Raw genomic sequence first — 17,139 nt, 5'->3', positions numbered from 1 at the left:
TGTCTAAAAAAAAAGGACCGAAAAGAAGAAAAAAGAAAAAAAACCACTGGAGAAGTGGGAGTTAAAACGTAATGACAGAAAAGAACAAATATAACAAGTGGTTTCAAGCAATCTGGTTATGCATTGCTTCTTCGTTTTCCTTTTTTTTCATGTTCGGATCAATTCGACGTGAAGCACTTTTTGAACGATATAATCGCAATTCTGATTAAAATTTTATTATTTCGTCTATTCATTGCCATTACTACAATTAGAATTAGAAAAAAGTACTATCACTTTTGAAAAATTCAAGAGTCATAAGGAGCCTACAGCCGATACACTGATGTTCTCGGTAGGTTCGTTGTCTTGAGTGATTACACTTGCAACAGTTTCCAATTCCGTCTAAAAGAAGAATCGTTCAGAAAATTATTAGCAGACTCCAACCAGGTCACAAAGTCTCAGAAAATTTGAATTTTCATCCACTATCAAACGAAAAATAAATTTTCAAGTTCGAGAAGATGACTAGTAGTTCACTAAGCTTCCCTAACGAGATAGGATACAATCTAGAACTGAAGGGATCCGATTCCAGAAATAATGAATCCTGTAACTACAAACAATTCAAAACATCCATTATTCGAGAAAGCTATGAGAAAAACCCCAAACTTTGCGAAAATGCGTTCGCTTTGTTATGCAAAAAATTTTCAACGAAATTGTCAAATACTTTCTTTAAAGTGGTCAAATGCTTGCAAAATAAACACTATTCACAACGAAAACACTTACAAGAACAACTCTTTGGTGATTCGTTTGCGGAAAAGTATATGAGCGTTGGTGTCGTTCATATAATATACGGAATCCTGATTTGGCGCAAAAAACGCCAACCACCAACCAAATGTCGAGACAGGAGCGGAAATTAGGAAAGCTTTGCATACTTGTGAAGAAATGAAGAAGTCTTCCAGTTCACTGTGCCGCGATATGTGGACGATCTGCGTCAAGAAGTATTTTCTTTTTTAAATTGCTTCATTTCAAACATAGTAGGAAATGTACTGACATAAATGCGATCTTATTTCGGTTTTACCAAAAAAAATCAGTTCTTTGAGAAAAAGCACATTTTATCGTATCTCATTTGAAATGTTACTAATCGAAAAAAACTTATGCTGTCACTGTACTAATTAATAGTTAAGGTCAAGCGTGCGTTGAGAATTTCTCAACAGGGGTCGTAAGAGGGGTGTCAGAGCAGGTGGGAGTCGTAAGGCTTGACAGAAGAGGAGAAAAAATGGAGAGAGCAAGGAGAAAAAGACGATGGGATAGAAGTCGATTTTAAATACACATATATTAAGGGATGCGAAATGTTTTAAAAATGGATGGCGTGAAGTATTTTTTAAAGATTTCGCTGGTATAATTTCACACCTCATGGTCCGGGCCCAAAATACTAAACAAAGAAGGACATTGAAATTAGGATAAATACGAGGGATATTGGGTGCGAAGACAAGAAAAAGAGTGTAAATTATACAATGCGTTCTTAAGAAACCCTTGTGATCTTGCTTTGAAGTGAGTTGGTCGAGAAAATTTCGCCAAAAAATGAAAAATATTGAGTATGAGAAGGGGAATCAAAACGAGTGATTGTCTGATTTACACAGTCAGTTGTCAATTTGAGGACAAACCATCGAATAAAAAAAAATTAAATATAAAGCGCATTATAAATAATATAATAGAAGTTGTGAAAGTAATTAAATAGAAAGCAAAGTGTTTTAATTGCACGTGGCTAAATAAAAATGTCAAGAATTTAACATGGTGTCATTACTATCAGATCTAAGCCTTACAAATTAATGTGTTATTATTTTATTTTCAAGAAATAGAACTAGCCAACGGTAACCTTGTACTGGATGCTAAGAGGCAGTAGGAGACAAACTTCATTTCTTGCACTGCTCGATTATTGTTTCGAAACTCCATTACAACCAATAAAATGTACTACGTACTCCACGGAAAAGCAAGATTCAGCATCAGTATTTGAAGGCGCAGTGTGATGTGCAAATGCTTCTGCTTTTGCAGCGGTCAGAGATCGATCCCCGACAAAAGTGGGAATTTTGCATTTAGTGTACGAGAGCTAAAAGAGTACATTTCTCATCCGACAGTGACGAATTTCTTACTTTCAGTCGAGAAAGCAATTGGGATGTTGTGACTGAGCAAAAAAAGACATCTATAGATAGGCGCAATCAGGGTTAAAATTAGAAAAGATAAAAAGAGAAAAGAAAAAATTAAAAGTGAATTTCATGCAATAATGCTGGCTGTGATCTGTAGAGAGAGATTTCTTCTATATTTCTACAAAGTGTGATGCCTCTAGCTTTCCTAGTCTTTTTGAAACTAAGTTGAGAAAAATCATAAATTTTGCCTCAAATTTTCGAGTTTTTCTCAAGGGGAAAAAATCTCGGATTTTCGGCAACGCATCAAAATCTGTATGACCAAACAAATTCTCATAATTCAGCTCATAGTTTATGTAAACGAATTTGGCTCAAAGTATTTTGTAGAGAAAGATTTTTGCTATCACATGCTGCTTTCACTTTTTTACAGGTAGTTTTCATCTTTAAAAAAGCTAGTTGGGAAAAAGTTGAGAAAAATGCTAAATTTCTCAAAGTTTTCTCAACTAGGTTTCAAAAAAACCAGAGGGTCCCTGGAAAAGATTTCCCAACCGTTTTATAGCGCAAATCTTCCTCTATAGAACGCAGCCACCTTTATCTTCCTCGGTCTCTTCTGTAGTCCGTTATTCATATTTATTTCAAACTACTAAAACCGACCAGCGCAGCAGTAATTTCCAATCAGGGGCTAGTTCTAATCGCTAAAATGACCTCTAAATAACACCTATATGTGGTGAACAATGCTTTAAACACAATTTCAAGAAAATTGCTGGTGAAATATTCTTCTCAGTAATTTTTTTTTGGTTCTGCAAAAATCAAGATTTCTGCGGGTATCGAACTGTTCATTGTCTGTAATCACTGTTAATGAGTAAAACTGTGTGTAGGAAGTAGAAAATAGTGGAAAAATGCTTTAAGAATGCTGCCTCTGTGTTAATTGCTTTCCATTTTGAAAAAATGGAAAAATCCCGGCGGTTCGAACTCTCAACCGTTCTTTCTCATTGTCGATGAGTAAAATTGTGAGGAGATAGTAGGAAATGGTGTGAAAATGATTTTACAATGTTTTATCTGTTGCCCTCACTCTCTCGCAGTACTTTATATTAATATCCATTATAGTAGTATTTAATAGTATTTACTATATTATATTATTTTTTATTCATTATTAAGCGCCCAATCCGCTTCTTTAATTCTGTTTATTTCAACTAACTTTTTTCATTGCTATGAGCGGCTATACTAAAAAGAACGAGATAAGGGGGTCGCTTTCTGGAGAGTCTTATATTGGGGGGGATCGTTTTCAGGACGGTTTTTCCTAACTACACGCTTGACCCTGCTTATAGTTGCGGCGATGAAGAGCAAAAGGAGAAGTGACTATTAAACTAGAAAAGTTTATTAATACTACTATTATTAATACTTTATTGACCGAATAGATCTTATATCCAAGCTTCTGTAAGAGAAGAACAACCTGTTTACGCGAAAAATACTTTGCCAACGCCAAAAACTAGGGCGGGTTTATTGACTCGGACAAAACATAGTTTCCTTTCATGGTCTGACGCGATTGCTCGCATCTTCGCCTAGGGGTGTCCTCCTCGAACACAGTTCTGCCCAACCGTCTCAACAGCGAGAGTTCGCAGAGAATCCGTCCATTCGTCAGTATCCTGCCTGAACTGCTATCGGCACCGAGAACCTCAGGTCGACAATGACCAGCAGTTCAGCGCAACTAAACAAAGGTTTGTCCCCAAAGATTCTACGCTTAATCCAAGTATTTGACCTATTTAGATTGGGGTGTGCTGGACAACCTTTTCACAATGTCTGGATGACCTCCGCCATATGTATGTAGATGTGCAAGTTATATGGCTAGTACGTGCCCAGAGTGGGCACTCAAATGCCTGGTTGCATTTGCTACGACCAGGATCACTGCAAGCAGATAGCGATCAGACTCGTAGACACAGCCCCATACGGTGTATGTGAACAAATAAGTAGATAAATAAACACTTATGCGTTGTTTCTAGGAAATTCACTGGCTGGGATTTTTAAGGAGGACCAAGTGGGTTTTGAAGTACTTTTTTTAGATCAGTAAAGACGATTTATAGGAAAAAGTTTGCGTGAAATTTAAGCTGACCTAGTGCTTTATTTTTACCTCGAAGATAACGCACCTCATCATTTGTGCTTCCATTTTTCCGTAGTTCCTTAGCTAATTTTCCCATGAAATCCTGGTCGTCTCCGAAGATCACGTATTCTGTTAGATTCTGCAAAATCTGCAACTATGTAGTAAAAATATACTCTAAAGGTAACTAATTAAAGTAGTGGTAAAACAATAAAAATTCGATCATAAAAGTGTTTACCGCATACATTTTAAGGTAGGTAGTATAAAACTTAAAAATGCAGTTAAGAGACATCCTCACATTTTCTTTTGCAATTCGTTGAGTTGCAGAAAGAGTAAGCACCAGGTCCGAAGCAGCTCCAAACCGCTTGAAATCCGTTCTTCGTGTATGCACGCAAATCGCATAATTGTTCCTCCTCAAAGTAAGTATTTTACTTCCATAGGTTTTCTGCCAATTATTAGAAGCAAATAATTACTAGTCGTTATTATAAAGCAGAACTCAGGAGAAAATTGTTGGCTTGGCTTATTCTTGACGAGAGGCACTTCTATGGCACCACACTTCGTTTTGCATTTGAAGGCTACGTATAACGCGTCCCACGCAGTCGAATTAGAGCGCCGAGGTGAAGTAGTGTCGCGGAATAATAATTGGGTTTATCAAAAAGTGAACGAGACGTTGCGAACCTTTCTATGGTCGTGACAACTGCATGTTGCGTTTCACCCCTGTGTGCTCCCTCGCATCTCTATTCCTCTGCAATTTGCCTCATTAGGTTGGTCAAAACTTACCTTCAGAAATTGGAAACGCGCATGGGAGCGACTGCTTAAATTGTAGGCTGCTAACAATTTACGTGATCTGGCGTAGAATCGTAATATATGCATATACTGCTAAAGGGGGAAAAATTCAAAGAACTCACATTTTCATTTTCCGAACTTTCTTCATCCCGGCTTCTATTGCACATTCACCGAAGTTGAACATTTCACGTATATCTGGCATAACGTCTTGAAAATATAGTGGATTTTGCACTAATGCGGTATTCAATTCCAGAAACTTCGCGGAGTTATTAATGTATCTGAGAAAAAAGTACCGTTTAGAAGAACGAGAAGATGGCAGCTTGAGCAATATGAGAAGTAGTAAAACGTATGAAGTACAAAATATTAGATTGGCGTTGTATTTTGTTCTCTTGTAGGATAGCCGTGTACGCATTTCTTGATAGAGTAGAACCAGTTTCGAGTCATTTTTTGAACCCACAAACTCCTTTCCTACGGATTTTTGTTCACCACATATTAAGTTATTTTTCAGCAAATTTTACTATTCTCTTAGCCAATCATGGTTGAGGACATCGAAAAGAAAAGTGTCCAGAGGTGTTCGAGTTTATTTCTCTTCTTTCAGCAAAACATTCAGCAGAGATCGGTAACAAAAAATCACAAATTATTTTCTTGCCATAATAATTCTTCCTTTCCATTTGATCGTTGACATCGTTTTCCACCGTAACATCAATGAATCATAGGAATATAGCACGTTTTCTTGAAGTATTATACCACTCTGTTCCATGATAATTTTTCTTGCTATTAGCCTTTTTCCTGCATACCTTTCTTAATACAAGGGCAATTTGGCAAAAAATCTCTACAGAATCGTTCAAATTCTTGAGCAGGGTAGCGGGTCAAACAGCTGACTGATATTGAATTTCTCCGAAGAATTCCGGATTGTGAGATAGTCTCACGATCTTTACAATTAATGTATATATTTTTTCCAAAAACTTACCTAAGAGGATCTTCATACTTGCAACATGTTTCTCTTCCCTGTTCATCATCAGCAAATGGTACCGTTTCAAAAATTACTTCCTATAACAAACAGGCTATTTTGTTGAGAAGTGCTAATATCCGAAAGCTTCTCATAAAAATAAAACGTTTTTCTTACTGAACGCACAGCGAAAAATAATCGCTAACGAATAACGAGAAATTCAGAATAAATAGAAAACTTGAAAGGTTTCTCGAAAGCGTCTATCAGAGAAAAACTAAGATTTACAAAATATGAAGTGAAAAAGGAAACTAACCGATTTTATCAACTTGAACGCTTCGATCGATCGTGGGAATATGTCCTGGATATGTTCCAACATTTTATGTACCTTTCCTGATTGCTCGTATTTTGCACTTGTATTGAAGTATAAGGTTCTGCCGAGTCGTTTTGCAATACCATATCCGGATGCAATGCGAAACATCTATTAGAAAAATAAGTAGGAGTAATTATATCAAAAAAAGAAAGTTAGCCCAAAGAACTCGGTGAATTCGACGGCTTCTGCTGCCCCTACTACACACCTGGTTCCCAATTCTATATGGAACGAAGTGAAGTGTAACATGTCGCCGATTCTGTGCCAACGAGCCACCTATTTTTCCAGTGTAAGTATATAAAAGCATCCTAATCGATATAGATATGACGAAAATGAAGTTGCATGGAATATTCACGGATGTAACACTCCGCATTTCTCTCCACGCTCCAAGATTTACTTCTGTTGTTGAAACATTCAATCTACTACGTTAATTAATTAACGTTTCAAATCCAACGGCGATAAAAAAAAATCCAACAGGCTTATAAACGGCGAATAATAAACTTGATAGTATCGATACCATGAATATAATTATTTAACGCTCATATCACAATGAGTCATTACTCGTCTTTTCATAATATGGAACTTTCAGGAAGACCACTATTTTCAGAGCATTTTCAAATGTTTCTTCTCCATGTCTTCGATATCAAATTACTCTTCGCCTCTCCTCCATAAAGACGTGTGATGCCCTTAGAGTAACCACGTTGAAGGCTAAATTGTAATCTGCTCCTTTTTGGCGTGTTACGAAAAATTCTACTCAATTCATCTGCTGAATTACTTGTGAATATAAACGAGCGAAATCGAGAGAAAAGAGGAGCATTAGAGGAAGAAGAATACGAGAAGAATAATGGATACTTACAGAACTATTTTACTCTGCATATTAATTACAATTTTATGGGGGAAAATTTCCGACGTTGAAATTGAAATAACCCTAGAACGTTTGTCCTTGAACGCCCGTGCTCTCAACAACCCTTCTAGCGTGGAACCAACTGAGACAAGAGAAGACGAACTTCTTCGAGTAAGAACTAACATGTCATTCCACAGCCAGAAACTCACAACCACGTTTATACTGAACTTTTTAGGACGTCTGGACAGGAGAAGTCCAGAGTCTGCAGGGTAACCCAAAAAGGAAGGCATCAACAGAAAAGAGAATGATGACATAACACAAATCTCCCAAAAGATCAGTTCCGTTGTTGAGACAATGATCAAAATTTGACTTCGGCCTGATTTTTCAACCTACATTCGTTGCTTGAATTCTTCTCAGATTTCTTTTTTTATTTAAAATACGCTAGATCCAATCACCAGCGTTCCAACCTATGTTAAGGATATCTTTATCCAATTGTTCTACGGTAGATGATTTATTACTTCGTTGACTGACACAGTTCACGCCTGAGGGATCCAAGAAAAGATATTCTCGTTCCTTTCTTTGCTTCTTTTTATATTAATTTTTTTTAAAAAAAAGAAGTAACATCATGCAAGAATAACGATAACATCGACAATTAGATCGCCCGTTCTAATTCAATGAAGATTTTTTTTAAAGAAATGAGCTTAAAAAGAGAGAAAAACATGATACAACTCAAATCTTCGAAAAGATGTTACGTTAGCTGTTGAGGGGATTGAAATTTTAGTTTGATTCCGAACTCGTCATCACGCGTGCAAATTACTCACATTCATTTGCAGTTGTATCAACAATTTTTTCAGATACACATAATAGCAGTACATATTGTTACAGGACTTCAATGCATCTGTGCCATAATTCTGCCAACCATTATCCATTACAATAATGTGGTATCGAACTTATGTATTCAAGAAGAAGTATCTGACTCTGTAGTTGAAAAAATCTTCTGAACGCGTGCAATGCTGCGAATATCATAATAACACAGTGGACGAGTTTTCCTCACGGCGGAAATGCTTTCCACGAGCGCCTGGAAGACAGAAGCACTAAGATACGGAAATCATACGGATGATTTTTTTTCTCCCTTTTAGTGACTCCTTTTGAGTAACACACTCTGAGCTACCTAGAATCGGCGCCGAAAGTGTTCGTACGAATTGACGCAGCGCGTTGCAGTTGACGCGCAGCGTCCATCCGGTTGAACACATTCGAGGGACCGACTATGCTAAAAACTACCTCGAAATGACAGTTCTAACACTATTCTTTTGAATTTATTGTCGAACATATATGTTAGATAATCTTTTTACAAATGATATTCTCACAGGAAAGTTTCATCTGTAGCTTTTTTGCTCATAAGCGGTCGAGTGTCGTTGATGTAGTATACTGCTTCCTGGTTCGATGTAAAAAATGCCAACCACCATCCGAATGTCGATGTGGGAGCAGTGATAATGAACGCAGCGCATGCACGGGACGCTACGTAGAATTCGTCAAATTCATCGTAATCCGATATTTGTGCTATCTGAATTGAACCATTCCACGGCTGCCTCGATATCTATTATCCATATCAGCTAAAGTATCTTATAGCGCCTACATTGCTGTTTCCTTCTTAAATGCAGCATACCACGAAATTGACGATATTCGTATCTCTCCAGGAAAAGAGAGTTAGGGGTGCAGAATCCGAAGAATGAGCGATATGACCATCTGATCGTCCTGAGATTAGCATGTGCTGCCCTGTACGAATTTTCTTATGAGACACCTCACAACATACCACCTGCGAGCGAGCGAACCATAATCAAAAGGGTTTCTCCAGCGGATTATTCAAGTAAATCCGAACGATAGGCTGCTGAGGGCACCGACACGTATACAAAGATGGCATTACAAGGTGCCTTGAAGGAAGATTCGTACAGGGCGTTCCCCACGCCATTTTTCAGGACGCTGAGAGGGAAATGAGCGCGAATCCACTCATACTCGCAATCTACACCCCGAACTGCACAATCTCCTATACACCGAAACTACATATCTTATGAACACGAAAGAAAGTTTGAGCTAGTACAATACTTTCCTTCTTCTTACTTTTTAGAAAGCTTTTTCTTCTTTTGTCTACGTGCGGAGACCGATTGACATGTAACTTTACTATCACTTCAAAATTTCCATTGGAACCACTTACGACTTCGTCACCACCGTTGTCATACTTCATCAGATTTCCGGCCAAATCGTTCATAAAAACTTTGTCGTCACCAAACAAGAGATATCGGTTAATTCTCTGCAGAATGCCTTCAAATTTATCATAACCACGTATAAATTTATCTATCTACAACATAAAACAATATAGAAGAACCTTTCTTACGTACATGCTCACTTCCAATTTGAAGCGCTGCTTCTAGAGTTTTGTTAAAATCCGAGGATGCATTGAATAACAAGAAATCGGTCCTACGAATATGTATACATATAGCCCCACTAACATTTCTGAAAGCAACAAATTGCACAGCTCTTACTACCCTCTACATCACCATCTCAAACCCATACTTACATATGTAAGAAATATCTAGCAGATTTATTGCTATACCATCAGTTCGAAAATTATAGAAAGTAATCGGAAATCAATTTTAATCCCACATAGTTATAGAGTTAGACGAAAATTGAATTTAAAAAAACACTGCTGAAGAAGAGAGACGGTTGAGCCAACAAAGTGGGTTGGAGATCATGATCTTGACAAACAATGGCCAACAAAGATAGTAAAGCCCTACGATGGTAAACTTCAATTTCTTACCAAAACAAATTATCGTAGTGGAACCGACACTATGATGATTTGCTTGCGCTGCAGAAAAGAAAAATTTCAGCTTAAAGGCATCACCCCACGAATCTGAGGTGGTAGGGGTTTCAGGCAGATAATGCCTATACGGAGTCGTAGATTGTGGGGAAGAGGGTGATTCCGTTCATCTCTTCCTGTTTCAGTGTAAACGGACGACCGGAACGCTGTTTCCTACGACGGCTTCTGTTGCAACGTGCAACCTTTGCGCCCCGCCCTCGCTTGCGATTCGTCCGAATTGGTTTTCGACGAATAACGGCGAGAATCCATCGCATGGAACAGCGTTCCGTTGTCGTCGGTTTATACTAATACAGAGGGAGATGAACGAAATCACCCTCTTCCCCATAATCTACGACCCAGTATAGGCATTACTGAAACGCGCAGTTTGGCGGCTCTGCAGTTTCGGTGGTTATTGAGCGCACTGTTTTGAATAGTCAATAACCACCAAAACCGCAGAGCCGCCAAACCGCGCGCCCGCGCGGCTCTGAACTCTGCGGGCAGTCTAACATTTGCTCAAAACGGACGTCGGGACAAATCCATTAGAGAATCATTTGAACGGTCGCGCAAAGACGTTCCAAAAACGCTGTACAAAGTTTCTTCAAAAGCAGCATACCACGAATCTGAAGTGATGAGAGAATCCGCGGGAAAAGCTAAAGATGGGACGTTAGATTGCGAGATCCGGGATGGTTCTCTTCCTAATGGTGGTAAAAATGGCGTGAGAACCGCTTTACTTCCTGCGAGATACATTAGAACGCTCTTCTTTGTACAAGCTCCGGTCTCTCTGTAGAATCTACATGTACAAGGGTGGAGCCGTGCAACAGAAATCGCAGTAAAAATGGCGTCTTAAACGCCGGTTTTTATTAAAGGAATTAAGGAGGGCAGAGCGGAACCAACCCGGATCCCAAAATCTAGAACCTTAACTCTAGCTTTTCCGCGGATTTCGTCAAGTAGTCAGATTCGTGCAGTGACCTTTTTGACGTAATCGGCGAGCTGATGTCATCTCCCGACGCGATGTCTCACCCGCATCTTCGCCGAGGTCTGCCGTCCCTAACACAGCTCTCTCCAGACTTCGCGATCCTCTGCGAGAGCTTGCACGGAATCCATTCGTCGTAAGGATCTTCATGGTGGCATACCCTAGTGCAAAAGTAGCCAAGCAGCCGTCTAAGCAGCTTCCTTTCCGTGCAGTCAAGAATCTCCATTATCGTAGACGGTGCTGCCCAAGTCTCCGATCCATAAATCATGATGTGGCGAACTGCGGATAGGTAGATTCCAAGCTTGACTTCGTTGGTGATGGGTCTACAACCATTTTATTAAGTAGTTAAATGCAGAAATGGCCTTAGCGCATCTTTGCTAAATATCATTTTCGTAGCTGCCGTTGTTTTCTGCATACAACCCAGGTAACAGAACTCATCGACGAGTTCAATTAGTTGTCATCAAGAGTCCTGCCACTGCCATTTGTCTTACTCCAGTTACTACTTCAAACGGTGTTGTACATCCGGCCCGTGTTCGAACTGCAGAAGTTGATTCGTGTCATCAAGCAAGCGAACAAACTTTCCTGGTACTCCATCACTGCGTTGAAAAAATTAGTTGGAAAGGCGCCCTCAATGAGAAGAGCCGAAAATGGCTTCAAAGTCCAGAGAGGCTAATTGCATTGGCTTCGAGTAATGCTGCAATGTTTTCCAGTGCTTAATAAGTCGGTACAGGATAATCCGCTCCAATACCTTGTGCATAACACGCAGCAAAAGGATTCTTCGCTAGTTGCTAGGCTCCGTGACGTATAACTTCTTTGTCATCTCACGAATTCCAGACGGAGGAAGATATTTCAGCATTTCTGCGCTAATCCCGTCCTCTCCACCACATTTTCCACTCTTCATTTTTTGATTACAGACTAGAACGCCCGCCTCGGTTGGTGGCTCCTCGTTAACCGCATATGTCGGCCTATGAACGTGCTTGAGTTCAGGAGCTGACGGTGCTGGCCGGTTCAGCAAGGTCTTGAAGTGTTCCCCGAAAATGAGAAGGGTTGCTTCATCGACAGCTATTTCATTGGCAGTGTTGAGGACAGGAGAACATCTCTTCATTTTGCCTGAACTGTTTTAGTAAAGCATAGGCTTTCCGGGGGTTCTTGCCTTCCCACGACTTTTCAAGCTCCATCGCTCTTGAAGTCCACTCGTTATCGCGGTCTTGCTGCAGTTGACGACGCAACTTCCTACTCAGACGCCTTTTCTAGTTGAAATCACCAGTACTGAAATCACCGCGTACAATTCTGCATGCGGGCGACGCATACAGAATTGTACGCGGATCTTATCTCCGCAGATGCAAAACTAAACTTTTTCGGCGGGATTTGAACTGGAAGGATTTTCCTTGCAGCGCCCTGGATGCATCTGAAGAAATGTGGGTCGCAAAGCTTCTTTCTTGTCCGTACTCCAACATGAATAGACACACGTTTAACACAGAAATTTGTCCTACATTCTTCGTTTTTCAGATTTTTTTTCGGTTTTTTTTTCATGTCGACTTTCGGTTGAGAAGGAACTCCACCTATAAAACCGTACACGTTCCAGAATCGTACGGAATTGTATCTTGATGCTGAGAGGAACTGGACGATGGTCAGAGTCGAATGCAACGTCACAAACAGCTCTGGATTTTCGGATATCTGACTCAGGGATGTTCCTCGTCAGAACGTAGACGAGCTGAGATTTGAGAGTCCTCATCTTCCGTTTGTGCTGCTCTTCAGGCGTTAAAAGTGTTGACCCCTATCACGTGAGCTTATTGCTTCAATGATTCCTCCTGAACGTGGAAGCGATGATGAGGCTCGTCTGTCCGCAGAAGCCGACCAAATGGTCACCGTTGTTCGACGTGCGCTCCGTTGAATAATACCATTTTCCTGCCACATATGTAGGATTGTTGTTCGAGTCCCATATTTCAATTCGGACAACAACCACTTGCTGGCTAGGTATTTTAGACATCAACGCAATGAGTTCATCATAGACCTTACTGTTGTCCTTAGCGATTTCCGTAGGTGCTTGGGCTTACGACCGCTGCTCGTTTACTTACGATTACTGCGGGATCGCAGAGGGCGTCTCATGAGTGCTTCCTTAACCGCAGCAAAGGACACACAGAGATATCGCAGAAGCATAGAAAGGGCGGTTTGTTGGAGTTCACTCGACAGTTTTCTGCAGAATAAAACGAAACGAACGGTTGTTGCCAAAAGTTCAATGCTCCCCTCAGGCAGTTGACCTTTCAGGTTGTGGGCTTTGGCGATGTGCTGGAAGACAGCAAATTTTTGCAATGTATGGGAAATCTTTCATCATATAACAGTGCAGGTTATACAGCTCGTACGTTCCCAATGCGTACACTCGAACGCCTGTTTGAGTTTAGTTAAAGCAGCGCCACCACGAGCAGACAGCAATCAGACTTTTAAACGCGGCCTCAGGTTCGTGGTATGCTCCCTCCAAAGTGTTCCTGGTGTTTTTTTTATCCTCACGTTCGAGTTTCCATAATAAATTTCGTGGATTTTCCTTCTGCTTTCGTTTTTGAGCACTGCGCTTAACTCCGGGTCTTTTTTTTCCTCACTGTAAATAGTGGGAAATTAAATGAATACGGCAAAAATTCCACTCAAAGATAATATAAGAACATAAAACCGGCTGTAACCCACTAAAATTTACTATATCGAAGATATGAACGCTCGGCCATACTCATTTCTGAATCAAGGGCGAAAATAAGCCACTTTCTTGGATCTACTCAGAACTTTCACTGTGCAACTAAATTTGTTTGAAACATAAAACAAAAATCTTACATTTTCATGCAGTTAACAATGTTGTCTCCTCTCTCTTTAGCCTCGTCACCGAACGTGAACATTTCGCGTATTTCCGACAAGTTCTCTTCAAAATACCTGACATTTTGTCCGTATTCCGTGTCCAATACGAGAAATTTTGAATTATAGCTACTATATCTGAAAACAAAATGCTTCCAGAAAATGCGTTTCAAAGTCGTTCTCATGAGGATGATTCATTCCAAAACACAAGGAAGCGTTGGTCGAACTGCACAACTCGCTAAGCCAATCGATTAGATCGATTAACAAAATGCGAAAATAAAGACAGCCGGAAAGGTAGTTGTGGGAGGGAGAGGGATTGAACGCTAAAGACTGCTCTAGTCGAACTGATAAAGAGCGCTAAGCTTGTTCTTCACCGTGAAATCGCATTTCGGAGAAGCCATCTCTCAGCCCACTTTCCGCTTCAGTAGAAGCAAGAATTAAATGATAAACTTCGCTATTCACTTCCAGCAAGCCTCCTTGGAGGTTTTTTTGTAAAGTTAGAGCATCAGTTAGGCTAGTTAGTTAGTTAGACTTTAGCTCTATCCTTCTCTTTTCGAACAAAAAACGCAAAAGCAAAAAGGCGAATAAACGTCTGAGCGAGAACAACGTTGCGAGTACTTGTGTGTAGTGGAAACTCATCAAGAAGCACCTCATCCCTACTATCAGAAAACTGATGTGTTGCATCGAGAAAGGGTCTGATTATCGAAAATCTGGCCACGTCATTGGACACTTCAGGACTTTTATGGTACAGAAACGATCTTTGCACTCTAAGTGCAGTTGAATCAGAGCAGTCCTAAGCGGAACTTACCCCTCCATTCCCCCTCAACTACCTTGCCGATAATTAAGTAGATAACAGCAGGAGAAGAAGCAAGATAGCAGGCGCAGATATAGTCTTATCAAAACGACTTGAAATTTGGTGCGGTTGGAAGCGGTGTAATGGTGAAAGGAGCAGAGCGAGCGCTTGGGATTGAGATGGGACCCTCACTAGCTTCACTCATCGCTGCAGCCCGAGTGAAGCCAACGATGGTCCGCCACTTCGATGAAAACCGCTCGCTCCACCGCGCCGCTTCGAAGACAGCCAATTATGCAACCGCACCGGCTTTCAGCTCGCTTTCACCCGACTATATGTGGAAAAGAGTGCCGCTTTTATACTTATTCGCTGAAGTTTTCGTGCGAGATCGAAAACTAGTGATCTCTGTGCTGCATTTCTTCTTTTGTTAGGAGCCGATCTACAGCAGAAATATGCGCAGCGAGGCAGTTATTTAACACCGTCCTGGGGCTCAATTAATTGAGAGCCTGGCGTCTGGAGGAATCACGGAGTCATTCTCGACACCTTTTGAAAAGTTGGTTGAGAATATAGGCGGGTCAAAAGGACATGAAGCACGGACAGTTGCGTAAGCGACTGTGCTCGAAGCGGTGTGGTGGAGAAATCGAGATGGGACCATGGCGAAGTGCAGTTCCCTCAACTATATATATATAGTTACATCCTTTTTTTTCAACTGGAAATGTTTTGATATATTATATATAAATATATAATATATCAAAACATTTCCAGTATTAGTTGCAAAAAAAGGATGTAACATTCGCCCTTCTGTCGATTATTATTGGTATAACGTAATGATACTGGAGAGAGAATGAAAATATAGGAGTCACCTCATTGGATCAGCAAAGACGCAACATGTTCGTCTTCCCACAGAATCATAAACAAACGGTACCACTGTCGACTCAATGCATGGCTGTAACGAAAGTTTGCTGGAAATTTCCAACGCACTTTATGAACAATCAACTTCTACCTTGTTGAGAAAGTGTCTTTCTTTAAAGAAAACAATGCCTCTTTTTTGCAATGTTCATTACATTGCTGAAAACTCGAATTTCTCAGTTTTCCCGAATTTAAACATATGCTTTCACTTCGAGTTTCAAACTTCTATCATCTAGCTTTTTGAGACATGACATATGTCATCATTAGGGGGCAGCTGATAGCTGAGGCAAAAATCAATCCTAGATTGTGTTCGAAATAGTATTTGGATAGCTCAACATTCGCCGAAATATGAATTAACGAAGTATAAGCTTACTCTAAGAGAACAAAATTGTGCAAACTAATCATCCAAAACAGCAAAAAAAACCCAAGAATTTACAATACATGTTCTACTGCTAATGATCAAAACACAAAGAAAACAATAGCAGTCGAGATTATTAAAGGCATCACCCCGCGAATCTGAGGTGGCACGGATTTCAGGTGGAGTATTCGTATACGGGATCGTAGACTATAAAGAGAAGGGTGATTCCATCCATTTTTCCTAATTGCCGTAAAAAACGGCTCGGAAGATACGGCTTCGGGCGTCCTGGCACACTATTTTCTACAAGGAGTTCGATTAGAGCGCGCCAGCCTTGTGCGCAGGCCGTATCTTCCGGGCCGTCTTCTACGGCAATTAGGAAGAAATGGACGGAATCATCCACCTCTCCACAATCTACGGTCCCGTATACGAATGCTCCACCTGAAATCCGTACCACCTCAGATTCGTGGGGTGATGCCTTTAAACATCAAAATCTTCCCTTTTTATAGAAGTCAATGCTTACAGAGAACAGAGTGTAGGCTTGAAAAGTCCGTGGAAATGTCGCCGTTATCCGCGCCAATATCACTCGCACCCTAGCTTGATCACCGCCACCGTTCAACGAAAAAAATAATTTCCGTCCCAGATGCTTCGCAATGCTGTATCCAGAAATTAGCCGGAACATCTGCAAAAGATCACGTGCTCCTGGAAAAAAGACAGGGTTACGGGTAAAAAAACGTTTAGGAACAGTGAAGGGAAACGAAAATCAAACGCAAAAAAAGAAAATTTGAAGAGGGAGACTAGGCGGAAACTACCTGATTTCCAATTCGTCCACCGTTGAATAGGAAAGAAAGATATTTTCCATCATATTTTTCACGACGATTAATTTTAATTCCTCTCGTACACAAAAATGTTAGTAATAGTACAACAATACTAACGAAAATTATTGTCCGCAATCTAAGAACCGTCGAAGAGAAATAGCTGATTTTATCCATTAAAAATAAAAGTGAAAATTACTGCCAAGATGAGTAGGTCAATAATGAATACAACCCACTCTTCACAACACTGTAAAAAAGAAAATTAAATGTAAGTTCAAAAAAAGCATAGACGATCTGCTTCATGAAAAATGGAAAAAATTTCTTGATGAAGAATTTCGTTTGAATTCAAATTTGAGAATTAAGGGTTTTCCAACTTGTTAGATTTGTGGTCTTGAGTTCACAAGGGAAATGCAAGTCCGAATCGGAATCTCACTCGCAAATCTCTAATAA

General features: G+C 40.1%; 2 protein-coding genes across 4 annotated transcripts; both read right to left on the bottom strand.

Moving 5' to 3' along the window:
* Window positions 1-350: 350 nt before the first annotated feature.
* On the bottom strand, window positions 351-8,084 carry RB195_005919 (uncharacterized protein; the record flags this gene model as incomplete). 2 transcript variants are annotated; one of them, XM_064178725.1, is made up of 8 exons in its annotated part: window positions 351-378; window positions 757-959; window positions 4,259-4,351; window positions 4,508-4,622; window positions 5,118-5,273; window positions 5,966-6,045; window positions 6,258-6,422; window positions 7,977-8,084. In XM_064178725.1, the coding sequence occupies 8 exons, from the start codon at window positions 8,082-8,084 to the stop codon at window positions 351-353; spliced, it is 948 nt and encodes a 315-aa protein (XP_064035741.1). The 2 variants fall into 2 exon arrangements, with proteins under 2 accessions (XP_064035741.1, XP_064035742.1); XM_064178726.1 differs by lacking the exon at window positions 7,977-8,084 and having other exon boundaries at window positions 4,259-4,360.
* Window positions 8,085-8,205: 121 nt separating this feature from the next.
* On the bottom strand, window positions 8,206-16,556 carry RB195_005918 (uncharacterized protein; the record flags this gene model as incomplete). Of its 2 annotated transcripts, none has more annotated exons than XM_064178724.1 (7): window positions 8,206-8,233; window positions 8,523-8,719; window positions 9,368-9,463; window positions 9,552-9,666; window positions 13,803-13,958; window positions 15,474-15,556; window positions 16,398-16,556. In XM_064178724.1, the coding sequence occupies 7 exons, from the start codon at window positions 16,554-16,556 to the stop codon at window positions 8,206-8,208; spliced, it is 834 nt and encodes a 277-aa protein (XP_064035739.1). The 2 variants fall into 2 exon arrangements, with proteins under 2 accessions (XP_064035739.1, XP_064035740.1); XM_064178723.1 differs by having other exon boundaries at window positions 9,552-9,630.
* Between the last annotated feature and the right edge of the window lie 583 nt (window positions 16,557-17,139).

The sequence above is a fragment of the Necator americanus genome, chromosome I (genome assembly GCF_031761385.1).
Source record: "Necator americanus strain Aroian chromosome I, whole genome shotgun sequence".
Classification (NCBI taxonomy): Eukaryota; Metazoa; Nematoda; class Chromadorea; order Rhabditida; family Ancylostomatidae; genus Necator; species Necator americanus.
This window is presented reverse-complemented; position numbering and strand designations above follow the sequence as displayed.